General features: G+C 44.7%; 1 protein-coding gene across 1 annotated transcript in view; it reads right to left on the bottom strand.

Moving 5' to 3' along the window:
* The window catches only part of LOC126278382 (GTP-binding protein Rit2), a 138,481-nt gene that overhangs the window by 7,751 nt on the left and 104,019 nt on the right, over nt 1-26,711 (bottom strand). The window contains exon 4 of the mRNA XM_049978462.1: nt 9,829-9,920. Coding sequence (XP_049834419.1) covers nt 9,829-9,920 — 92 coding nt within the window. The remainder of the gene's footprint in view (nt 1-9,828; nt 9,921-26,711) is intronic.

The raw sequence follows: 26,711 nt of genomic DNA, 5'->3' as shown, positions 1-26,711 counted from the left end.
GCATACCTAAAGGTGTGCTACCTAAAGCTACATCAGATCTTAAGCTTTCATTGTTTATCGCATCATTTTACAATTTTACTATCAGAGAGATGCGGCATTGCACAGGTATTTATTTATAGCGGTGCGTCCACGCCCGTGCCATGCAGCGTCTGGCCTTGAGCTTAATGTTTATGAAGTCATATCTCCTCCAGTACGGGTCGTACAATGAAGTAATTTTGCAGTTACATTCAATGCTATATATACATACTGCTTGCAAAATGTGCAACGAATACAGTTTGCAGTAAAGAAGTAATAAATTACAACGTCATCCCTCATGCGGTACTTCTACTGCATGGACAGTTGTAAGCGACAAACTTTTTTTCTTTCATCCTTTTGTACGGGTTGTTTTCGAGAAAAAATATTCGTAAGTGATTAAAATTATATAGAAGTTTTTTGCAAGTACCTAAGTGCTCTCATTTCATCAAAATGGGTGAACAAAGTCCGGCAACTCTCGCTTCACTGGCTACGCTTCTTTTTCATCCCCACCTCATTCATAGGTAAGCGATTGTTGTCTGACAGTAAGTTATATGAGACCCAAGTTTGGGTGAAATCGGTCTAGTCTTTTAGGTGGATTTGTTCGTCAGTATGGGAACATTACCAGATGGGTCTGATTCAAGAGATTGAGAAAGTCCAAAGAAGAGCGGCAAGATTCGTGACTGGTACATTTAGCCATCGCGAGAGCGTTACAAATCTCAGAGAAAGTTTGAAGTGGGACACACCTGCAGACAGACGACGCGCCAAACGGAAGGGGCTGCTCACTAAATTCCGAAATCCGATCTTCGCCGAGGATGTAGAGCATATATTATTACCACCAACTTTCAAATCGCGCAATGATCACCATTCAAAGATAAGGGAAATTAGAGCTCATACTGAGGCGTTCAGACAGTCGTTTTTCCCTCGCGCGATCCGCGATTGGAACAGGGGAGGGGGGGGGGGGATATGGCGCGAATTGTGCCCTCCGCCACACACCGCTTGGTTGCTAGCGGAGTATACATGTAGATGTAGATGGAGAATTCTCTCTCTCTCTCTCTCTCTCTCTCTCTCTCTCTCTCTCTCTCTCTCTCTCTCTCACACACACACACACACACACACACACACACACACACTATATTCAAAGAGAGAACATTTCACAACTAATTACTCAATGAAGTTTCAGGAGTTTGGAGAGGCATCCATTTAAACGAGCGTTGGACCTTTAATAGTGGCAAGTTTCTTCATAACTGATGAAAATAGTTTTATTGTCTTTTGAAGTAGGTCCATACATTGTGTATAGCCCACTGCTTGTAGACGTCATAGGATATCTTCAACAGTGCCAGTTGCGTTGACAGTGCGAATGGAGCCGTCTTTTACCAAATGTATATGTATAAGAGTTATGAAGCGAATTTCACAAAGTTCTTCTTTCATCTTAGGAATGAAGTGGAAGTCACAAGGGCTTAAGCCCATTGGAATATGACGGCTGGTACAGCAGTCTCTATCGTATCGATCGATCATACCATTCAGAGCTCGGACTGTGTGTACCCGAATATTGTGTTGAAGAAAATGATGGTTGGGTTCTGCAGAAAGTGTTGTCGCTTCTTTCTAAAATCTGATGGCAGGGTATGCACCAAAAATGATGATCTGCTGACGAGTAAGGTGTACGCGTTCGTACACGAGAAATATTATAACTTCAGCATAACCTTTCAGTCGCCGTGACGACCTGTAATGACGCCGTTCGTTTGTTTAACGTTTCAAGTGTGGCTAGTACGATTCGGCCCGTGTCTTATCCAGTAATGACACGACGTAAGAGAGCGTCTCCTTCGCGTTGATCACGTTCGAAGTCCTTATCATAGCTAATTCTGTATTTCCGTCACATCATTCTGAACTCTTCGTGATGCAATTTTTTTCATGTCCAGACGTTCCTTCAGAATGGGAAGCACAGTCCGATGCACTAATGCTCTCTCTCCGGCCAGCTGCAGAATCGCTTGGAGTCGATGATCGTCCCGTAACGCGGTAAGATCAGTCTCTACTACTTCACTGACATGGGACGACTTGGTATAGGTATGTCTTCTACAATTTGGCGTCACTCATTCAGTACAACTATCCAGTTTGTCCTTGTTTCACGAGGCAATGTACATTTCTCGCAAGTCTTTAACAGACCTCGATGACAACATCGCGCTGTACGTTCGCTCTTCCAAATCCTGCTTTTATCCATCTCTGTTGTTCTCACTTCGGAAACATCGTGGCAGTCCATCATACCGTCCGCTACACGAGTTCTGTTCTTCTAATAACTGTGAATGTGCGTGATGCGGCGCTGAGGTAGGGTAAGTGAACGTAACTAACATGTAGTACACTCATCAACCAAAACTATATGACCACTGCCCATCGCGAGATCGAATGACGCCAGGTGACGTTGCGGGCATGTGACGTAAGGAAAGTGCACAGGATTTTCCGAAACTATTCGTTCAAATTAATACAGTGGCTGGATAACATCAAAACAAATACATTAAGTTCTAGTACATATGGTGCCTGTCGGCAATTTCTGGTGCTAGGAACGGTTTACACGAAGGTAATTCCTGGCATGTTGGTAATGGCATCACCAGCGACGGCAGTTCTAGCGACGACGTCTTCTGTTTCCAGAACGGTTTCGTGCTCCATTTGCCCCTACAGGAAGAAATCCAGACACGAGAGATCACGTGACCTCGGTGGCCAGGCCACAGGCTCACATCGGCCGATCCATCGATTCTCGAAGTTGGCTCTTAGATGATTCCTCATAGCAATGCTGAACTGGACTAGCGCCCCATATAGTTCCGGGAACATCTGTTCCGCGAAGATGCGATATGTCCGTCCGTTGAGGCAGAATGGAACAAGATGTGGTCCCCTCAAAATACAGTCGGTGTAGTGAGTAGGTGGTGATTCCTGCGAATTAATTGATGTGTTTCCAAGCAGACCTCAGAACCAACGATCCGTACGCAGAGCAGTTGTGAATGTCAGTACACATTCCCTGTCAGCGACGGCGACGCAATAGCTTACGTCAGTACCACTAACAACATGTTCCGCAGTATTACAGGTTGACTGCAGACACCACATAATCCTTGTCGAAATACATTTGTTTTGATGTTTTCTGCATCTCGTATGAATTTTAACGAACCGTTTCTGCCGGCCGGAGTGGCCGTGCGGCTCTAGGCGCTTCAGCCTGGAACCGCGCGGCCGCTACGGTCGCAGATTGGAATCCTGCCTCGGGCATGTATGTGTGTTATGTCCTTAGGTTAGTTAGGTTTAAGTCGTTCTAAGTTCTAGGGGAAAGATTACCTCAGATGTTAAGTCCCATAGTGCTCAGACCCATTTGAACCATTCTTGAACCGTTTCGGGAGACCCTGCATAAGAGGAACAGAGGTGCGTGATGCGGCGCTGAGGTAGGGTAAGTGAACGTAACTGACATGTAGTACACTCATCAACCAAAACTATATTGGGTCCACAAAGGAGGAGATCCACTGACACGAGCGACTCTGGCAAACAGCACTTTATTTTGGCCCTGCGCCTGGGAACTGACAGCTCAGAAACGGCGGACCTGGTCGGTTGATTGTGTACTAGTGTCGTGAGCGTCTGAAGGATACGGAAAGCACGAAGAAGCGACAAGGCATAGGGCGGTCATGCGACACCACAGAATGGGAAGGTCGGAGGCTGGCCTGTTTTGTAAAGCGTAATAGGCGACGATCTGTAGCAGGTTTGAAGACAATACAGCGCCGGTACAGGAACGACGTTCAGCACACAATCTAGAACACGGAGCTCCGCAGCAGACAACAGACAATCCTAGGTGCTTAGAAATTATTAATATCATTATCAACATAAAAATTGCTCCTATAGTAGCACAAAAAGGTGAATATGTCCTGAACATAGGGACATAAAAGAAGGGAACTTGCTTTCCGACTTACCTGGCGGCTTAAAAAGACACTGAATCAAAACATCTTGACATATTCGCGCTTTTTCACTGCTTAGTATTAGTACCAATGTCTTGTAATATAATGCATGTTGTCAAGTAAGGGACATGACAACGATGTCATGTCGTATAATACTACACATGTCACAGTGCCGTCCAACAAGGTGTTTGTCAGGTCGTGCAACATGATACAACGTGAAACTTCCTGGCAGATTAAAACTGTGTGCCCGACCGAGACTCGAACTCGGGACCTTTGCCTTTCGCGGGCAAGTGCTCTACCAACTGAGCTACCGAAGCACGACTCACGTCCGGTACTCACAGCTTTACTTCTGTAAAGTTTGGAAGGTAGGAGACGGATACTGGCACAAGTAAAGCTGTGAGTACCGGACGTGAGTCGTGCTTCGGTAGCTCAGTTGGTAGAGCACTTGCCCGCTAAAGGCAAATGTCCCGATTTCGAGTCTCGGTCGGGCACACAGTTTTAATCTGCCAGGAAGTTTCATATCAGCGCACACTCCGCTGCAGAGTGAAAATCTCATTCTATGATATAACGTGTCATTTAAGTTTCGGATCCATGCATCCCCACTTTGGGATACTTCCTATTATAGATCCACTCCCAGTAGCAGATACTTCGTATTGTAGATACATACCACTATCTAGAAACACAAAAATTTGTGTTTACTTGTTCTTACATAATTCACCATACATATAATGAGGCCTGTGTTTAAGAGAGCTCACTGCACTGGGGATGCAAGATTATAAAAAAAGCACAAATATGTCAAGATTTTTTCATTTGAAGGTCTTTGAAGCTGCCAGATAAGTCGAAAATCTAATTCCAATCTTTCAGATCCCTAACTCTGCCCATGACATATTCGCCTATTTTGTGCTAGGACAGGCGCATTTTTCATTCTAGCTTCCTACTTTTACTCTGCCATGGTTTTGACATTAGACCGCCAAAGCTCAGCAAACCGACGTTCATTTTTGTCGACTCGGACGACGACTGATCCGGTACAGGTCTTTTTGTGTCATCTTTCGAACCTCGTTGCTTATATCGTAGCAACGGACAAAGCTTTCACAAAACAACAGGACAGCCATTAATTACACGTACTTCCTACCGTCTTACAAAATTTGAACCTATTCGTACAATTTTGAAATACAGAACTGGCGCGCGTATAAGAATTCTAAATAAATAAATAAAAATAAACGTGGTTTGTGCACATAAAATCCGAATGAAGATAGATTTTGAAAGCGAGTTTTAAATTTTATCGTAATAACGCATTTTTTATTTATTCGGTTCACTTTAAACCATTTCTGGGCATTCAATTCACATAAGAACGATTTCACATGCTACATTTAGGCCAAATTTAAACAGTCGCATCTCGACAACGGACAAAAAAATACTGAATAAAAAAAATCGTTTTGACTTTATGCATTTATCTACCTTCGTGCAAAGTTTGAGCCAATTAGTACAAGTTTAAAGTACAGAAGTGGCATGCCTCAAAAATCTCCCACAAAAACGTGTTTTTTGCACGTAAGATCCAAACAGAACAAGATTTTTTAAAACAGTTATAACTTATGTTAGAGCAATTTCGGATATACCGGTGGCTCAAATTTGAAGCCACCTCCTTAAAATACTTGGTTGTTTACTTTTTGCCAATCTGTACTTGTATTCGTTGCTTACTATGCAAAAGGCTATTTACAATTTGTGCAGAAACCGGATGGCAGTTATAAGAGTCGAGGGACATGAAAGGGAAGCAGTGGTTGGGAAGGGAGTGAGACAGGGTTATAGTCTCTCCCCGATGTTATTCAATCTGTATATTGAACAATCAGTAAAGGAAACAAAAGAAAAATTCGGAGTAGCTATTAAAATCCATGGAGAAGAAATAAAAACTTTGAGGTTCGCCGATGACATTGTAATTCTGTCAGAGACAGCAAAGGACTTGGAAGAGCAGCTGAATGGAATGGATAGTGTCTTGAAAGAAGGATATAAGATGAACATCAACAAAAGCAAAACGAGGATAATGGAATGTAGTCGAATTAAGTCGAGTGATGCTGAGGGAATTCGATTAGTAAATGAGACACTTAAAGTAGTAACGGAGTTTTGCTATTTGGGGAGCATAACAACTGATGATGGTCGAAGTAGAGAAGATATAAAATGAAAACTGGCAATTGCAAGGAAAGCGTTTCTGAAGAAGAGAAATTTGTTAATATCGAGTATAGATTTAAGTGTCAGGAAGTAATTTCTGAAAGTATTTGTATGAAGTGTAGCCATGTATGGAAGTGAAACATGGACGATAAATAGTTTGGACAAGAAGAGAGTAGAAGCTTTCGAAATGTGGTTCTACAGAAGAATAATGAAGATTAGATGGGTAGATCACATAACTAATGAGGAAGTAATGAATAGGATTGGGGAGAAGAGAAGTCTGTGGCACAACTTGACCAGAAGAAGGGATCTGTTGGTAGCACATGTTCTGAGGCATCAAGGGATCACCAATTTAGTATTGGAGGGCAGCGTGGAGGGTAAAAATCGTAGAGGGAGACCAAGAGATGAATACACTAAGCAGATTCAGAAGGATGTAGGTTGCAGTAGGTACTGGGAGATGAAGAAGCTTGCACAGGATAGAGTAGTATGGAGAGCTGCTTCTAACCAGTCTCAGGACTGAAGACCACAACAACAACAACAACAACAACAACATCAACTATGCTGATAAAAGTCAATTTTGTGAAATTTTTTAAAATTAATTTTGTTTTACGTTGTTGGAACTCGAAGGGTTAAGGAAGTGGTCATAATCTGTCGGGTTATCAGTGTATATCTGGGTGACGTAACGAGGACTCGATCCGCAGTCGTTCCAAACAGGAGTCCCGTGTCTTACCCACGCTCCTCTTCGCTCAGTATTGGAAAGTGAAAGGGCAGGAAATCAGCTGCGCAGTCCAATCTTTTTGTCCAGAAATCTAGTTATACTTGCACATGTTCACTGTAGCACGAACTACCTGCTTCTGCACAACGGCTCTCAACGCGCAGTGCGTCATCGTCGGCTCTTCGCCGTGGCCCGCGGCCTCAAAAATAAACGCCAGCCTCGGAGTCTTAGTTTACCGCGGCCGACCATATTTCATAGCCGAGTAGCACGGGAGTGCGGTTGTGCGCTCCATATTTAAGCTGCATCGGGGAGAAAACGGATTCGTTCGCGGCGGGTCCCGCCCCGGCAGTATTAAACAGGTGCCCCGGTGTGTTTGTCGCAGTAAATCTTCCGCGCTGCTGATCCCCGACTCTAAATTTAATTACCTGGAAGTACAGAAGTACGAGGTACAAATCAACACTTATTCATTGTTGCCAAATGCTCGAGAGAGCACGATGTTGGTAAGGAAGAAACAAGGAGGCTGCACAATCGAACAGCAGGTAAATAACAAAATGTGTATTCATTTTCCACTTTAATGTATGTATAGTGAGTCAGTTAACTTTTTGGAGTATTACATGTTAACCCGTCCTTAGATAAAGGGTTCTTCCCAGAAAAAAAGAAGAGGTGTTTAATAGAAACGAGACGCAGTGTTGACTCGTCTGACAGCGAAACAGCACACAACGCAGAGTGCCGCAGAATCTCACAGCAAGATAATCGGCAATGTGCTTTCTCGACTACGAATTTATGTAAGACTGAGCACATTCTAATATACGCTGTCGAGTCACATTAATGTGACCACATCGACGTGTAACAACCGCCGACAGACGGCCGGTGGCCACAGTACCAGCGGAGGCTGTATAAAGCGTGCCGAAGAGACCTGCAAAACAGTGCAGTCGCTGTCGTGACGCGGAAACGGAGTGATTTATCTGACATCCAAAGCGACACGAGCATTGGCTTTGGAATAAGAATGGAAACATTTCCGAAACGCAAAAGTTTGTAAGCGGTTCCCGTGCCACTGTGGGTAAAGTACCGGATGATCAAAAAGTCAGTATAAATTTGAAAACTGAATAAATCACGAAATAATGTAGATAGACAGCTACAAATTGACATATATGCTTGGAATGACATGGGGTTTTATTAGAACCAAAAAATACGTAAGTTCAAAAAATGTCCGGCAGATGGCGCTTCATCTGATCAGAATATCAATAATTAGCATAACAAAGTAAGACAAAACAAAGATGATAATATTTACAGGAAATACTCAATATGTCCACCATTATTCCTCAACAATAGCTGTAGTCGAGGAATAATATTGTGAAAAGCACTGTAAAGCATGTCCGGAGTTATTGTGAGGCATTGGTGTCGGATGTTGTCTTTCAGCATCTCTTAAAGATGTCCGTCGATCACGATACACTTGCGACTTCAGGTAACCCCAAAGCCAATAATCGCACGGACTGAGGTCTGGGGACCTGGGAGGCCAAGCATGACGAAAGTGGCGGCTGAGCACACGATCATCACCAAACGACGAGCGCAAGAGATCTTTCACGCGTCTAACAATATGGGTGGAACGTCATCCTGCATAAACATCGCACGTTCCGGCAGGTGTTTATCAGCCAGGCTGGGGATGATGCGATTCTGTAACATATCGGCGTGCCTCTCATCCGTCACGGTAACAGTTACAAAACCAGAATCACGCATTTCCTCGAAGAAAAAAGGCCCGATGACGGTAAATGTGGTAAGTCCAGCCCATGCCGTGGCTTTGTCGTCGTTCAATGGAGTTTCCACGAAAGTTCGAGGATTTTCGGTAGCCCAAATTCTGCAGTTGTGGGCGCTGACAGATCCTCGGAGCGTGAAATGAGCTTCGTCTGTCCACAACACGTTAATCAACCAATCGTCATCTTCCGCCATCTTTTGAAACGCCCACACCGCACATGCCCTCCGCTTCATTAAATCGCCAGGTAACAGTTCATGATGCCGATGGATTTTGTACGGATAGCATCGAGCATGCGCCTGGTTCGTGCACCCATGCTGACTGCTGCTTATCGGCGACTGTGGCTGGTGGCTGGTATATGCACGCCAAAACCGCACTGGACGCCCAGTGAGTGGGGACAGGTCGCGTCTTAAGATGAATCACGTTTTTTGCTCTATACGGCGTCAAACGTCTGAAAGCAAACATTCTGCACCAACGTCGGAAGGGTCCAGACCGGAGGAGAGTGCGTTATGGTCTGGGGAATGTTTTTGCGAAATACCTTGGGAGATGGCATTATTCTGGAAGGCACAAAGAATGAACATAAGTATGCACTATCCTTTGGGACTATGTCCGCCCCTACTTGCATTTTGTTTTTCCTCGGCACGATGATATTTACCAGCAGGACAATGCAACGTGTCACACAGCTCGCAGTGTACGTGCGTGCTTTGAAGAGCACCAGAATATGTTTACCGTACTCCCCTGACCATCAAACTTACCAAATCGCGAATATGTGGGACCACATCGATCGGGCTGTTCACGCCATGGATCCTCAACCTATAAACCAGCCACAGAATGAACTTCAGTGCTTATCTTCCTGCACTTCTCACAGTGATCCGTTCTGCAGATGTTGCTTATTCAGGCTTCTGACATGTCAGCACATTGATGTGACTCAACAGCGTATTTTTGATTAAATACACTTTTATACAAAACTTACGGGCGAAAGTAACTTTTCTGTGATTCATGGTTCTTGTTGCTAGGTGTTACGCAGTACAAGGCATTGCACGCATCTTTTCTATAAGAGTACACACAACTACATTGTAGTAGATTCGTTGAACATAATTCAGAGACATGCCTAGTATAGCACTATTATGTTCAAACCAGCATTCGGGTTGATGTGAGCTTAACTTACTTAATAATACTCCGACGACATTCATAGGAGACATGATAGTACTGTTAATTCAAACTAGTATTTGTAGTGTAGCGGCGAAACCTCTACAGGCAGTACTTACCGACATTTCAGAGCAGGGGTGGTCGATGAATGTCAGTTCCGACTCCTCGCCGTCCAGTAGCACACTGACGGACTTCTCTCCGTACTCATCATCTGGAAAGCAAAGCGGACACCAAGTCGTTATATAAGCGCCATGTTGCGTCTGTTAGTACATAGAAAAACTGACAAACAGATCACTTTTGCGCTCGAAGGTACAACCACGATATCTCTCTCTATGTACGAGGGTTGGAACTTTAATCGTGGCAATTATTTATTTACAGCTCGTACAAAGTAGATATGTGTTTCAAAGTTTTACAGTCAGGAGCATTGTGTATAACCCGTTGTCAGCGAAGTGGAAGTCGTAGGATACTCTTAGCAGTGCCAGTTGAGTTGACAGCTGGAGCGGCGCGGTCTATTGCCCGACGAATTTGCAGCAGTTCTGAAGCGAATGCCGTGAAGTGTTTCTTTCAGTTTAGAAATCGAGTTGAACTCACTCGGGCTTAAGTCAGGGGAGTGCAGTAGATGGTACAGCACTTAGCAGCCCCACCAGTCAAACAAATATAACAGCTTGTACTGTACGTGCTTGAGCATTGTCCTGCAAAATGATGGTCAAATCCTGCAGCAAGTATCACCACATTCTCTATGCTGTTCATTTTTGGAACACAACCTACGACCAGCTTAGAGCCAGAAGTAATGACACTTTGTGCAGGACCTGACCTGCCGGATATAGACTGGGAGACTCAAACGTTCATAACGGGTGGCAGGGACAAAGAATCCAGTGAAATTTTTTAAAGTGCTTTATTTGAAAACTACCTTGAGCGGTTAAACAGAGAACCGACTCATTGCGATAACATATTAGACCTTCTGGTGACAAACAGACCCGAACTATTTGAAACAGTTAATGCAGAACAGGGAATCAGCGATCATAAAGCGGTTACTGCATCGATGATTTCAGCCGTAAATAAAAATATTAAAAAAGGTAGGAAGATTTTTCTGTTTAGCAAAAGTGACAAAAAGCAGATTACAGAGTACCTGACGGCTCAACACAAAAGTTTTGTCTCAAGTACTGATAGTATTGAGGATCAGTGGACAAAGTTCAAAACCATCGTACAATATGCGTTAGATGAGTATGTGCCAAGCAAGATCGTAAGAGATGGAAAAGAGCCACCGTGGTACAACAACCGAGTTAGAAAACTGCTGCAGAAGCAAAGGGAACTTCACAGCAAACATAAAAATAGCCAAAGCCTTGAAGACAAACAAAAATTACGCGAAGCGAAATGTAGTGTGAGGAGGGCTATGCGAGAGGCGTTCAATGAACTCGAAAGTAAAGTTCTATGTACTGACTTGGCAGAAAGTCCTAAGAAATTTTGGTCCTATGTCAAAGCGGTAGGTGGATCAAAACAAAATGTCCAGACAGTCTGTGACCAAAATGGTACTGAAACAGAGGATGACAGACTAAAGGCCGAAATACTAAATGTCTTTTTCCAAAGCTGTTTCACAGAGGAAGACTGCACTGTAGTTCCTTCTCTAGATTGTCGCACAGATGACAAAATGGTAGATATGGAAATAGACGACAGAGGGACAGAGAAAAAATCGCTTAAAAGAGGAAAGGCCGCTGGACCTGATGGGATACCAGTTCGATTTTACACAGAGTACGCGAAAGAAATTGCCCCCCTTCTTGCAGCGGTGTGCTGTAGGTCTCTAGAAGAGCGTAGCGTTTCGAAGGATTGGAAAAGGGCACAGGTCATCCCCGTTTTCAAGATGGGACGTCGAACAGATGTGCAGAACTATATACCTATATCTCTAACGTCGATCAGTTGTAGAATTTTGGAACACATATTATGTTCGAGTATAATGACTTTCTGGACACTAGACATCTACTCTGTAGGAATCAGCATGGGTTTCGAAAAAGACGGTCGTGTGAAACCCAGCTCGCGCTATTCGTCCACGAGACTCAGAGGGCCATAGACACGGGTTCACAGGTAAATGCCGTGTTTCTTGACTTCCGCAAGGCGTTCGACACAGTTCCCCACAGTCGTTTAGTGAACAAAGTAAGAGCATATGGACTATCAGACCAATTGTGTGATTGGATTGAGGAGTTCCTAGATAACAGAACGCAGCATGTCATTCTCAATGGAGAGAAGTCTTCCGAAGTAAGAGTGATTTTAGGTGTGCCGCAGGGGAGTGTCATAGGGCCGTTGCTATTCACAGTATACATAAATGACCTGGTGGATGACATCGGAAGTTCACTGAGGCTTTTTGCAGATGATGCTGTGGTGTATCGATAGGTTGTAACAATAGAAAATTGTACTTAAATGCAGGAGGATCTGCAGCGCATTGACGCGTAGTGCAGGGAATGGCAATTGGATCTCAATGTAGAAAAGTGTAATGTGCTGCGAATACATAGAAAGATAAATCCCTTAACATTTAGTTACAAAATAGCAGGTCAGCAACTGGAATCAGTTAATTCCATAAATTATTTGGGAGTAGGCATTAGGAGTGATTTAAAATGGAATGATCATATAAAGTTTATCGTCGGTAAAGCAGATGCCAGACTGAGATTCTTTGGTAGAATCCTAAGGAAATACAATCCGAAAACAAAGGAAGTAGGTTACAGTACGCTTGTTCGCCCACTGCTTGAATACTGCTCAACAGTGTGGGATCCGTACCAGATAGGGTTGATAGAAGAGATAGAGAAGGTCCAACAGAGAGCAGCGCGCTTCGTTGCAGGATCATTTAGTAATCACGAAAGCGTTACGGAGATGATAGATAAACTCCAGTGGAAGACTCTGCAGGAGAGACGCTCAGTAGCTCGGTACGGGCTTTTGTTAAAGTTTCGAGAACATACCTTCACCGAAGAGTCAAGCAGTATATTGCTCCCTCCTACGTATATCTCGCGAAGAGACCATGAGGATAAAATCAGAGAGATTAGAGCCAACACAGAATCATACCGACAATCCTTCTTTCCACGAACAATACGAGACTGGAATAGAAGGGAAAACCGATAGAGGTACTCAGGGTACCCTCCGCCACACTCCGTGAGGTGGCTTGCGGAGTATGAATGTAAATGTAGATGTAGGTCACTTTGCAGGATATTGCTCAAGCACGTACAGTGCAGGCTGTTACTGATTTGTTTGACTGATACGGCTACTAAGTGCTGTATCACCTACTGCACTCCTCTGACTTAAGCCCTCGTGAGTTCAACTCGCTTTCCAAACTGCAGGAGACACTTTACGACATTCGCCTCAGAACTGCTACAAATTCGTCGGGCAATAGACCGCGCCACTCCAGCTGTCAACACAACTGACACAGCTAAGAGTATCCTACGACTTCCACATCGCTGGCAACGGGTTATACACAATGCTGATGAGTAAAGGTCAGTAAAACTTTGAAACACGTATCTATTTTGTACAAGCTGTATATAAATAGTTACCAATATTAAAGTCCCAAACCTCGTATAAATGGAAATATCCTGACTGATTCACTGTCCCATCATCGCCCAGCCAAAACAGCTAATGACAGAAACTTGAAATTTGGAGAGTGTGTTTGACTTATACGCAGGCATCGTTTAATATGGGTTTTTTTTCGAAAATCCACACTTAACGAGCTGAAATAGGGGATGAAAAGTTTTTTGAAAATACAATGACAGAAGAAATTATACACCATAGAGTAATTAATGTGGAGTAATGAAATTTCTGGGCTACACTCGTCTCTGTGACACATTTAAGTGATTAACATTGCAAAACCACACGTTAATGTAAGCGCGATAAAATGGTTCAAATGGCTCTGAGCACTATGCGACTTAACTTCTGAGGTCATCAGTCGCCTAGAACGTAGAACTAATTAACCCTAACTAACCTAAGGACAACACACACATCCATGCCCGAGCAGGATTCGAACCTGCGACCGTAGCGGTCACGCGGTTCCAAACTGAAGCGCCTAGAACCGCACGGAAGCGGGATAAAAGCTGTTGCCAGTGTGATTTACTGGTACTTTAAAACCGGTGCAACCACTAAAATGTTTAATGCAAGCATGAAAACGTGTATGCATATTGTTGTACAGGTGCCGGTTGTCAATTTGTGGGTTGGAGTTCCATACCTGTTGCACTTGCTCGGTCATTACAGGGCTGTTAGTTCTGTTTGCTGATGTCGCTGGTTTTGTTACCTGTTGATGTCCTATGTGTGCTCGAATGGAGACAGATCTGCTGATCGAGAGCGCCAAGGCAGCATGTCGACATTCTGCGGAGCACGTTGCACTATAACAGCGGTATGTATGCGAGCGTTATCCTGCTGGAAAATATCCCCTGGAATGCTGTTCATGAGTGGCAGCAAAACAGGCAGAATCACCAGACTGACGGACAAGTTTGCAATGAGGGTGCGTGGGATAACCACGAGAATTGTCCTTCAATCATACGAAATCGCACCCCGTACCATAGCTACAGGTGCAGATGCACTGTGTCCAGCACGCAGACAGGTTGGTTGCCGGCCGTCACCTGGCCTCCTCCTAACCAACACACGGCTATTACTGGCACCGAGGCACGACCAGGTTTCATCACAAAACGCAACAGTCCTCCACCCTGCCCTCCAATGAGCTCTCGCTTGACACCACAGAAATCGCATATTGTGGTGGCTTGGTTTCAGTGAATTGCACGCTACAGGGCGTTTGGCTCGGAGCTGTCTTTGAAGTAAGAGTTTTGTCACTGTGGTGCCAGCTGCTGTTCAAATTGCTGCTGCAGGTGCAGTACGATGCGCCAGAGGCATACGTCGAACACGATGGTCTGCTCCCTCGGCCGTCTGGAGCTTGGTCTGCTTGCGAGAATGCGTTCTGGTGACTACCGCTGCCATCATTCATGTAAAGTGGCTACATTCCTGCCAAGTCTGTCTGCAATATCGCAGAAGGAACATCCTGCTTCTCGTAGCCCTATTACACGACATTGTTCAAATTCAATGAAGTGTTGATAGTGGCGTCTTAAAGATATTCTCGACTAACATCAACTCACGACGTCCAATCTCGAAGGTAATTAACGCTCACGAGGGTTATAGCATGTATTTGAAGCAAACCTGATGTGCGTCCTCATAGTGCCGCTAATAGAACCATTCTTAAGCGTCTGGCGCAAAATATGAGTAGACATCGTATTTTAGATGTAGGAACACGTGTACCAACTTTCGTTTATGTCGCACAACTCGTTCTTGGTGTAGGGATTTCTTTCGTCAGTTTATGTCGCTACTAAGGCTATTCTGAAGCTAGAACTACGAAAACTGGTATTTCGTAACTCAGCTAGGAAAAAAGACCCACGCAAGTTTCAGCATTTCTGGAATTAAACCCTAAGTGGGTTAAAGAACTACTAAAGCGTTTTTGAACCTAGATGTATGAAAAGTGGTATCTGACTTGTTTGTTAGAAATAAGAATTCGTTTTTTCTTTTTAGAAATTTAATCCATAAGGGAGTGAAATAGGGGCGCCAAACAGCACATCCACTAACGTAGTACACAAAGAAGTGCTGCAATAAATTCCAGCTTCCTGTCTGCAGCGTTGTTCGTATAAACCAAGTACGCCTGTTTCTAGACTTTTGATGTGTACATGAACAATGTTCATATTATTAAATGTTTTAAAATGTTTTGCAAATATTAAACGAAGAATTCCTTTATTAAATTTTAATGTCCTCTCTGCAGTTTAGTTTGCGTAAACTAGATACACTGAGCAGTGCGTAGACGTACACATGAGAAACAGGCTTAACAACACACAAATTCGATTACAGAAAACCAAAAGAAATTATGCAGATCATACAGTCTATGCGAGCGAAGCAGTATATAATGGCAGCAAACAGCCGTGGCCACAACATATCCTCACCACACCCCTTCAAAAAAAACACACTGTTCGCTTTCGATCTCTGTGAACGATACAGAAGTAATACCACGTCGTCGTGTGACTCTCATTCTCTAATATGAGTCGTGGCAGTGAAGCGTGCACCAGTCGGTGGGATGGAATCAGCACTGTGAGATGGGACGACGTCGAGAAGTGGCTGAAGGGCACCAAGGGACTACTATGGACGTGTCCATGACCGCACCGTGGATGAAGTTACCGTATTTGTCAGGGTATCAACGCAGGCTGTCCAACGTGTGTATCAGGAATGCTGTATTACATCCGTTTACAACGGTGTAAGAACACTGGTTGTAAAAAGATCCTAACCAATAGGCACTCGATACCAGTGTCACACCTGTCAATGACAATCGATTTCAAACACGACAGAAACTGTTGCAGTCAGTGAATGCAAGTCCATCTCAACAGATTTCGAGCGAACATTCCGACGGGAACTGCACGGAGCAGACATTTGGAATGGGGTACCTCGCCAAATTCCAGTGCCCACAGGAGCACATAAAGCTCAGCCTAATAGGCCAAGACAGAGGTTTCTACTTCAGCAACGCTTGGGATCTGGCACACGTGGTCGTGTCGTCCATAAAAGCAATGTTTCCAAATATGTACATTCATGGGCCCCAGCCCTACATTGATACCGGTGAAAGTCGTTTTCCAATAGCTGTTATTGTTCCAGAGATATTTTGGGTGGACGAGATAGCTGGGACACCCTGTATATTACAGGGTGGTCAGCAAATGTGTGAAATGCTTGTAGGGATGTTACAGGGCAGGTTGTACTGAGACAGAAATTGTAAGTAGGCTGTTTAAGTATTTTTATTGGTAACGCCAACACCACGTAGCGCTCTGTATGAAAAATCACTGGCTGTGCCGTGTGCAGTCTGTGGCTGGTTGGCATTGTTGTAATACTCGCCATTGTAGTGTTGGGCAGCGGCAGCTGGATGCTAACAGCGCGTAGCGTTGCGCAGTTGGAGGTGAGCCGCCAGCAGTGGTGGACGTGGGGAGAGAGATGGCGGAGTTTTGTAATTTGTAAGACTGGATGTCATGAACTATCATATATATTTTGACTATTAAGGTAAATACACTGTTTGTTCTCTATTAAAATCTTTCATTTGCTAACTATACCTATCAGTAGATAGTGCCTTCCGTAGTTAGAATCTTTTATTTAGCTGGCAGTAGTGGTGCTCGCTGTATTGCAGTAGTTCGAGTAACGAAGATTTTTTTGTGAGGTAAGTGATTTGTGAAAGGTATAGGTTAATGTTAGTCAGGGCCATTCTTTTGTAGGGATTATTGAAAGTCAGATTGCGTTGCGCCAAAAATATTGTGTTTCAGTTTAAGCACAGTTATGTACAAATTTTGCGAAGGGGACGTTGCAAAATGTTAAGAAAGAAATTCGATACGTTGCTCCGTTTCCGAGTTATTTAGCATAGAATTTAGCCAATCGGGGCGTCGCGCGCTCGCATTCAAGCAGCCTGCCAGGGGAGGGGTTGCCCAACGAGTGCTTTGACTCGTTACCTGAAACTTGAATTTACGCGATCGACGATCTGATTGGCTAACTTCAATGCTAAATAACTCGGAAACGGAGCAACGTATCGAATTTCTTTCTTAACATTTATGTCTCAGTACAACCTGCCCTGTAACATCCCTCCAAGCATTTCACACGTTTCCTGACCACCCTATATAGTAAGACCTACAACTGACACTTTTTACAATATTTACGAATCGCTGAAGTTTAAATTAGAGATGTTCAATATGTCGACCACCAGCGACACGAACAATATCACGTCGATATTCGATACTCTAATCGTTACTGACATTATCGCAGTATGAAAGAGCTTCTTCAGATCCTCTAGGTTCTTTGGTAACGTTAGAGCATAAACGTTGTCGTTAATGAAATATTACAGGAAGATGTCACAGGGCATCAAATTCGGTGACTGTGGAGGCCAGCTTAGAAGATCTAAGTCGCTGGTTCTTTGACGACCAAGCCAACGGCTCGGTAGGTTTTCATTTAGATATTCACGCACTTCACTTGGCGATTCGAGTAAGGAAAAATGGAACTGTCCTCGTTCACCCCCCCCCCCCCCCCCCGAAACAACCAGTTTTATAATGTAGCAACATACTGCTAAGCGTCAACTGTCTTTTCATCAAAGAAGAATGAGCCGAAACAGATGAAAGAGATATCGCACAAAATGCATTGACTTTGGTTGAACCTCGTAATGTCCTACATATGCATTTAGGTTGCGTGGGCCGCTTCAGTTCAAACATGGTGTTTGTTTCCTATCCCACCAATGTGGAAAGTCGCTTTTTCATTGAACACGATGCATTGTGCGAAAGTGTTACGGCTGTCTACAGCATTCTGAAGCTTGTCAAAAGATGTCTTAGTAACCGATCGACGTCTTAAAACACGCCAAATTGTTGTTGTAGGCAGCTGTAACTCCCGACTGGCACGAAGAGTTGATTTTATAGGGCTACGCTGCAAAGCGGTTTTAATTCGTGCGATATTTTCGTCGGAACACGGAGACGGCCGGGACTCTTTCCTTTATCCTGTGTCGATACTAGCAACGAATGTTCCATCCATTCGGAGGATCAGTGTGTTACCTCAGCGTGCAACGTTTTTGCATTGTAATCACGGAGTTACACTTCGCAAACTCGGGAACACAAAATGATCTCTACTGCGAAGTAGCCATTTTCAAAACATGGGACAGTAACCAAACAGACAGAGGACAACCGACACGTAGCGGCAATGAATATAAAAAGACAATGTATTTCGTTCGTCCAGTAACCGAGCCGAGGCGCGGCAATCGATAGTTTTGACAGCGTAATACACTACTGTCCATTAAAATTACTACACCACGAAGATGACGTGCTACAGACTCGAACTTTAACCGACACGAAGAAGATGCTGTGATATGCAAACGATTAGCATTTCAGAGCAATCACACAAGGTCGGCGCCGGTAGCGACACCTGCAACGTGCTGACATGAGGAAAGTTTCCAACGGATTTGTCATACACAAACAGCAGTTGATCGGCGTTGCCTGGTAAAACGTTGTTGTGATGCCTCGTGTAAGGAGGAGAAATGAGTACCATCACGTTTCCGACTCTGATAAAGGTCGGATTGTAGCCTATCGCGATTGCGGTTTATCGTATCGCGACATTGCTGCTCGCGTTGGTCGAGATCCAATGACTGTTAGCAGAATATGGAATAGGTGGGTTCAGGAGGGTAATACGGAACGCTGTGCTGGATCCCAACGGCCTCGTATCACTAGCAGACGACATGACAGGCATCTTATCTGCATGGCTGTAACGTATCGTGCAACCACATCTCGATCCCTGAGTCAACAGATGGGGACGTTTGCAAAACAACAACCATCTGCACGAACAGTTCGACGACGTTTGCAGCAGCCTGGACTATCAGCTCGGAGACCATGGCTGCAGTTACCCTTTACGCTGCATCACAGACAGGAGCGCCTGCGATGGTGTACTCAACGGCGGACCAGTGTGCAGGAATGTCAAACCGTCATTTTTTCGGATGAATCCAGCTTCTGTTTACAGCATCATGATGGTTACATCCGTGTTTGGCGACATCGCGGTGACCGCACATTAGAAGCGTGTATTCGTCATCGCCATACTGGCGTATCACCCTGAGTGATGGTATGGAGTGTCATTGGTTATACGTCTCCGTCACCTCTTGATCGCATTCACGGCAATTTGAACAGTCGACGTTACATTTCAGATGTGTTACGACCCGTGGCTGTACCATTCATTCGATCCCTGCGAAACCCTACATTTCATCAGGATAATGCACGACCTCATGTTGCAGGTCCTGTACAGGCCTTTCTGGATACAGAGAATGTCCGACTGCTGCCCTGGCCAGCACATTCTCCAGATCACTCACCAACTGAAAACTTCTGGCCAATGGTGGCCGAGCAACTAGGTCGTGACAATACGCCAGTCACTACGCTTGATGAACTGTGGTATCGTGCTGAAGCTGCATGGGCAGCTGTACCTGTACACGCCATCCAAGGTCTGTTTGATTCAATGGCCAGGCGTATCAAGGTCGTTATTACGGCCAGAGGTGGTTGTTCTGGGTACTGATTTGTCAGAATCTATACACCCAAATTGCGTGAAAATGTAATCACATGTCAGTTCTATTATAATATATTTGTCCAATGAATACCCGTTTATCATCTGCATTTCTTCTTGGTGTAGCAATTTTAATGGCTAGTAGTGTATTTCGAAAAACGTACATTCTTTCCGAAAAACACTGTATTCTGCAGGCAGTGTTTAACATAATGATAACTCTCTAATTTGAATTTATTTACGTGCTATGCGAAATCGTTAGACACAAATTTCCACTCCAGCAATTAATTTTTCGGCCGTCTGTAAACTGTGAGGGTGGTAGGAAACAGTGGTCTGTGGGGCAGACGTCGTGGAGGGTGCGGACTGGGGCGCGGCTTTGATCCGGTATCCATTACTGCGTGTGTCCCGCTCCCTGCGGGACGGCGTTTCATCTCGCCGCTGCCAGCAGCACGCGCAGACACCACCAGACCAGCCAGGGGGTGAGGCCGAGCTGCCCGCTAATCCCTGCTGGCGAGCCCGGCTCTGGTCCAGGCGACGCCGCGTGTCGTATTTCCTACGGGATCGCGTGCAGCTCAAAGCCGCTGAAAGGTACGAATCCTAATGTTCGTTTCTGCGTGAAAGGCGGAGGTGGGGAGGCAGCCAGCGTGTGTTGCCACAATGTAACACGTTAGTCGCAACTGCAGCGTGGCAGCTGCAGACGCACACTAGTGCCCCTAAGGGCAAGAAAGCCGTTTGTCACTTAACATCGTACAGTGGCGTCCACAGCTTAAGGAGGAAATTAACTTTCGCATTATGCGTCGCTGCCAAGGACACAGTTTGATGAAATTTAGAACATGCATACAAAGAATATACGTAAGTCAACAGAAAGAAGTACGCTATGAGGCGAACGCAAATAACGTTTTTATTCAAAGACGTTAATTAAACTGACACCTTCGCAATTGATGGTGTTTCCCTGGTCATTACAAAAGGCGGGTCATGCTTCTCAATAGGTTCTTAACAGGGTGTCTGATCACCACGGATAGCAATGCCCGCTCTGCAACATTATCCCATGCTGGCCACAAGTTCGATAAGGAACCCTTGTGGGAGAGCGATCCATTCGTCCGACATGGCGGTTGACAACTGTTGGTTGGCCGTTGATGCAATTGGACGTCCCATATGTGCTCCACAGGATGTAAGTGGGGATAATGGGCCGGCCAGTTAATTCACCGAACACACTGTCGCTTCAAGAGCGGCTCCTCTGCGCAATTCATTGCGAGCGCGCACTGTCGTCCACAATAGTCCTCGCCCTTAAAAGACGCACGTTGGGAAGGAGTCCAGTGTCGCAATAGCGTCGACCGGCGAATGTGCCGTGTTCAAAGATTTTGAGGTCAGCACACCCATGCAGCGACGTCCCTTCCCACACCGTCGCACCTCGACCACCAACATGACCATATTCGAGACTGCATCACATATGACCCTATGGCGAGAGATGGGAACACGGAATGTTGGTTTCGGCGTCAATGTGTTATGGTGTGGGGAAGCAAAATGTTGTATAGGCCTACTGATCTCAAAATCCTTGAACACTGTTCACTTACTGGCAAAAATTATTTGGACACTGTGCTACATCCGCATGTGATTCCTTTCAGAGTGCCTTCTGCCCTGATTTCATTTTTAAGGATGACGCCGTGCAACCGCATCGAACAGCGCAGGTGGGGGAGCTGTTGGAACGAGAGAATATTCGGCGAACGGACTGGCCTGCCTGTTCTCCCGACTTAAATCCCATCGAGCACGTTTGAGACGCGCTGGGGAGAGCCAAAACCCATGAATGAAATGACATGGGCTACAGTGTCCTCTTGAAGAAATACTCTCGAACTACATGTAACTGCAAACTGTCCCGGTGAAACCGCGGGGATATAAACACAACATTTCATATATAAGATGCATATACTTCTCTTGCTGAATGTTTTTATGATTAGAGATTTCCCTCACACGCTATGATTTTACATGAAGTCTAAAGATTTGCTCACGGTTGCTCCCCACCCGACTTCCCAATTCGCAAATACTGGTTTAGTATAATTAATTCTTTGTCAACAGATAAATGCGATGGAAATTTCAAGTGTTCGTGGGTCTGATGAAGCAACAACTGAGCAACTGGTTTCTTTTCAGTCAGGAAACACTGTTATTGTCTTTATCCAACAGATAAATGTGATGGAAATTTCAAGTGTTCGTGGGTCTGATGAAGCAACAACTGAGCAACTGGTGTCTTTTCAGTCAGGAAACACTGTTCTTGTCTTTATCTTTTTATTATCACTTTTGTGGGGTAATTTGTCCCTCGCTACGATTATGGTGGCTTATCTGGAACGTTAAATAACGTAATTACTGCACTCCATACCAGTTTCCTATGTTAGGCAGTCATAAATTGGTTTGTTTCGAAGTGTAGCGAACAAAACTCTACTTAATTAATCAGATATACAACGTATTTCTGCAGTTAATCATGTCTTATGCTATTTAGTATCTTTTTCTTGTTCTTAAAAAGAAACGCTATTCTATAGTAAAAATCTCCAGGTTAAAGGCTCATTGCAACTAAAAAGGCCTGTAATGTTCTGTTTCATACCTCTTTTGGTCCTTTGTTGTTGTTACTGTTTATTGTGCAACGAACGCTTCCTTTTTTACGAATAATGTTGCAAACCATATAAACGATACTACTTACATTCGTGAAGAAATACTCTCGAAACTGCACGTAACAGTTCCTTATCCCGCTGAAAGCAACAGAAGATAAAGCGTCGCGACTGTATGTGTCTCCACACATACCACCACAACAGTAACTTGCCGTCATACCACTTATAACACGTCTCAGATGGCTTCGATAATAGCAATAAAATCCATACATATTATAAAATGAGCGGTTGCAGACTGCTCTGGCCTGTACCAGGCGTCCAGTACTCGAGAACGCGGTTACTCCGAAATCTGAAAATTAGAAGGAAAAATATGTAACTGCAGAAGCGGAAGTGTGGGCTGTATCACATCGAATCAGTACATATTGTATATGTGGCAACAGGCATGACGTTTTAATTTATTACTTGTTTACTACTAATTGTATCCGTGACACATTTTACAAATAGTATTCATGTTCACCACTGAGTTTAGCTGCAGAATTTAATAAGCGTACACACACAGTCCAGGAGATATGACATCATATACACTCAGTGCGTCAAAAACAGCCGAATCACGCATGACTTTTAAATTTATTGCTTTCTTGTTACTGACTCTATCCGCAACACATTTTACATCCAGTATTGACAAGAATCTTAGCGATTTGTAACAAATTTTACACGTAATTTCATATCTTTTGCGACACTTTTTCTCGCTGCCAACCCTCACAAAATACTGGAAAGGAAAATGTTCATCGTTTACATTTTCGCTGTTCAGTTGTCGCATCAGGCATGACGTTTTAATTTATTACTTATTTACTACTAATTGCAGCCCTGACACATTTTACAAATAGTATTCATGTTCACCACTGAGTTTAGCTGCAGAATTATATAAGCGTACACACACAGTCCAGGAGATATGACATCATATACACTCAGTGCGTCAAAAACAGCCGAACCATGCATGACTTTTAAATTTATTGCTTTCTTGCTACTGACTCTATCCGCAGCACATTTTACATCCAGTATTGACAAGAATCTTAGCGATTTGTAACAAATTTTACACGTAATTTCATATCTTTTGCGACACTTTTTCTCGCTGCCAACCCTCACAAAATACTGGAAAGGAAAATGTTCATCGTTTACATTTTCGCTGTTCAGTTGTCGCATCAGGCATGACGTTTTAATTTATTACTTATTTACTACTAATTGCAGCCCTGACACATTTTACAAATAGTATTCATGTTCACCACTGAGTTTAGCTGCAGAATTATATAAGCGTATACACACAGTCCAGGAGATATGACATCATATACACTCAGTGCGTCAAAAACAGCCGAACCATGCATGACTTTTAAATTTATTGCTTTCTTGCTACTGACTCTATCCGCAGCACATTTTACATCCAGTATTTACATGCATATGTATGTACTTACTTAATTAATTCAAAGTTCAGGAACGTCATAAACGCAGATGTGTGAAAAACTGTATTATCGTGCACGACGTTTAAATTTATCACTATAATACACTCCTGGAAATGGAAAAAAGAACACATTGACACCGGTGTGTCAGACCCACCATACTTGCTCCGGACACTGCGAGAGGGCTGTACAAGCAATGATCACATGCACGGCACAGCGGACACACCAGGAACCGCGGTGTTGGCCGTCGAATGGCGCAGCATTTGTGCACCGCCGCCGTCAGTGTCAGCCAGTTTGCCGTGGCATACGGAGCTCCATCACAGTCTTTAACACTGGTAGCATGCCGCGACAGCGTGGACGTGAACCGTATGTGCAGTTGACGGACTTTGAGCGAGGGCGTATAGTGGGCATGCGAGAGGCCGGGTGGACGTACCGCCGAATTGCTCAACACGTGGGGCGTGAGGTCTCCACAGTACATCGATGTTGTCGCCAGTGGTCGACGGAAGGTGCACGTGCCCGTCGACCTGGGACCGGACCGCAGCAACGCACGGATGCACGCCAAGACCATAGGATCCTACGCAGTGCCGTAGGGGACCGCACCGCCACTTCCCAGCAAATTAGGGACACTGTTGCTCCTGGGGTATCGGCGAGGACCATTCGCAACCGTCTCCATGAAGCTGGGATACGGTTCCGCACACCGTTAGGCCGTCTTCCGCTCACGCCCCAACATCGTGTAGCCCGCCTACAGTGGTGTCGCGACAGGCGTGAATGGAGGGATGAACGGAGACGTGTCGTCTTCAGCGATGAGAGTAGCTTCTGCCTTGGTGCCAATGATGGTCGTATGCGTGTTTGGCGCCGTGCAGGTGAGCGCCACAATCAGGACTGCATACGACCGAGGCACACAGGGCCAACACCCGGCATCATGGTGTGGGGAGCGATCTCCTACACTGGCCGTACACCTCTGGTGATCGTCGAGGGGACACTGAATACTGCACGGTACATCCAAACCGTCATTGAACCCATCGTTTTACCATTCCTAGACCGGCAAGGGGAGTTGCTGTTCCAACAGGACAATGCACGTCCGCATGTATCCCGTGCCACCCAACGTGCTCTAGAAGGTGTAAGTCAACTACCCTGGCCAGCAAGATCTCCGGATCTGTCCCCCATTGAGCATGTTTGGGACTGGATGAAGCGTCGTCTCACGCGGTCTGCACGTCCAGCACGAACGCTGGTCCAACTGAGGCGCCAGGTGGAAATGGCATGGCAAGCCGTTCCACAGGACTACATCCAGCATCTCTACGATCGTCTCCATGGGAAAATAGCAGCCTGCATTGCTGCGAAAGGTGGATATACACTGTACTAGTGCCGACATTGTGCATGCTCTGTTGCCTGTGTCTATGTGGCTGTGGTTCTGTCAGTGTGATCATGTGATGTATCTGACCCCAGGAATGTGTCAATAAAGTTTCCCCTTCCTGGGACAATGAATTCAAGGTGTTCTTATTTCTATTTCCAGGAGTGTATTACTAGAATTATTACTATTTGGAAAGAAATACTGTGTGGTTAAAAACCAGCAACCTCCTGTTTGAGGTGGGGATGTTAACGTGGAGAGAGGAAGGGTAGAGAGAGGAGGGAAGAAGAGATCGACAGAAGAGTGGGGGAAGGAGAAGATAAACTAATATAGTTGGGATAAGTCCATACCCGATCAGTGCCAGGTACTCAGCTAGTTATGTATAAAATGTCTTAACACAACAGTAATAATAATAAAAATAATAATATTAAAGAACGTCTTGTTACACACCATGAGCTGCTCTTGAAAATAATGTATTTGTCAGACCGCTATTCAGGCGTACAGTCCATCGTCGTATACTGTGCACGTGTACATGATACGTCAGGTAGAAAACCTTTGTGAGTTTTCACTGGAACTTGTAATTTTAGCAAGTGGTGTGCTTCTGGTTGTATGGGAATGCTCATACACGACTACGTGAGGCACACACGGCCGTTACTTGCTAAAGTGAACAGCTGTGCGCTTGAAATACTGCAGTTTTGACGTGTGCTGTTTCCTTTGCCTTTGGTGTATATGCGCGTGACACAGTTGCTGTGGACTTATGTGGCAAAAAGGCTTTGTTTCTGCCTTTCTCTGAGCGGCAGTTAGTTGGCTCCGAGGCACCTTCCCGCTTTTTGGTCTTCATGCTGGGTTCTAGTCATCCCGAAAGTAAACTCTACCTCCTCGCTCTCGTCATGCAGTTAGCCGAGAAAATCGTTCTTTCAGCGTCACGCCAAAAGACAGATTGGGAGTTCATTCTAAAACCAGAGAGACGGAGTGAATAGGCGGCCACACCGACGACGGACGACTCGCTTTGCTCATTAATCAAAGTGGGAGGTCTCTACGAGATGAACGCTTCGACGCGGCAGTACGTAATGGCCCTTCCACACACAGGCGAACGCTGCATAAATTTGCGTGTGCTTAATAGAGACACTGTCGCACTTGCTCCACAGTGAGGGGCCACTCCCGAACGTTTAGTGCTAAAAGGCATAGCTGCATTTCAGTTTTTGGCTACTGAATGTAAATAAGCGTTGAGAAACCTTGGAGAGAGACATTTCGTCCTACTTTGTGACTTCTGTTGCTTCGTACGGGCTGCTTCGTCCACGTCCTTATAAGTGCGAAAATATACAAAATGGGCTGCAAACAGTTTTCTGAAAAACTATACCACGACAACTTTTGCTTTGCGTATGATTGCCAATTTACTTCCTCGCTGTTGCTATATGAAAAAATATTCTCTGGCCGTCTGGTAACTATACTTAAAGTATTTATTGCACAGTAAAGTTAGTTTGTAGCACTGATCTGTAAGCCACGTGTAGAGTTTTTACGCAAATAAAACCGCTATCAACAATTATAGAGCGCAT

The sequence above is a fragment of the Schistocerca gregaria genome, chromosome 6 (assembly GCF_023897955.1).
Source record: "Schistocerca gregaria isolate iqSchGreg1 chromosome 6, iqSchGreg1.2, whole genome shotgun sequence".
NCBI classification, from domain to species: domain Eukaryota; kingdom Metazoa; phylum Arthropoda; class Insecta; order Orthoptera; family Acrididae; genus Schistocerca; species Schistocerca gregaria.
The sequence above is the reverse complement of the archived record's forward strand: the minus strand, read 5'-3'. Positions and strand labels throughout refer to the sequence as shown.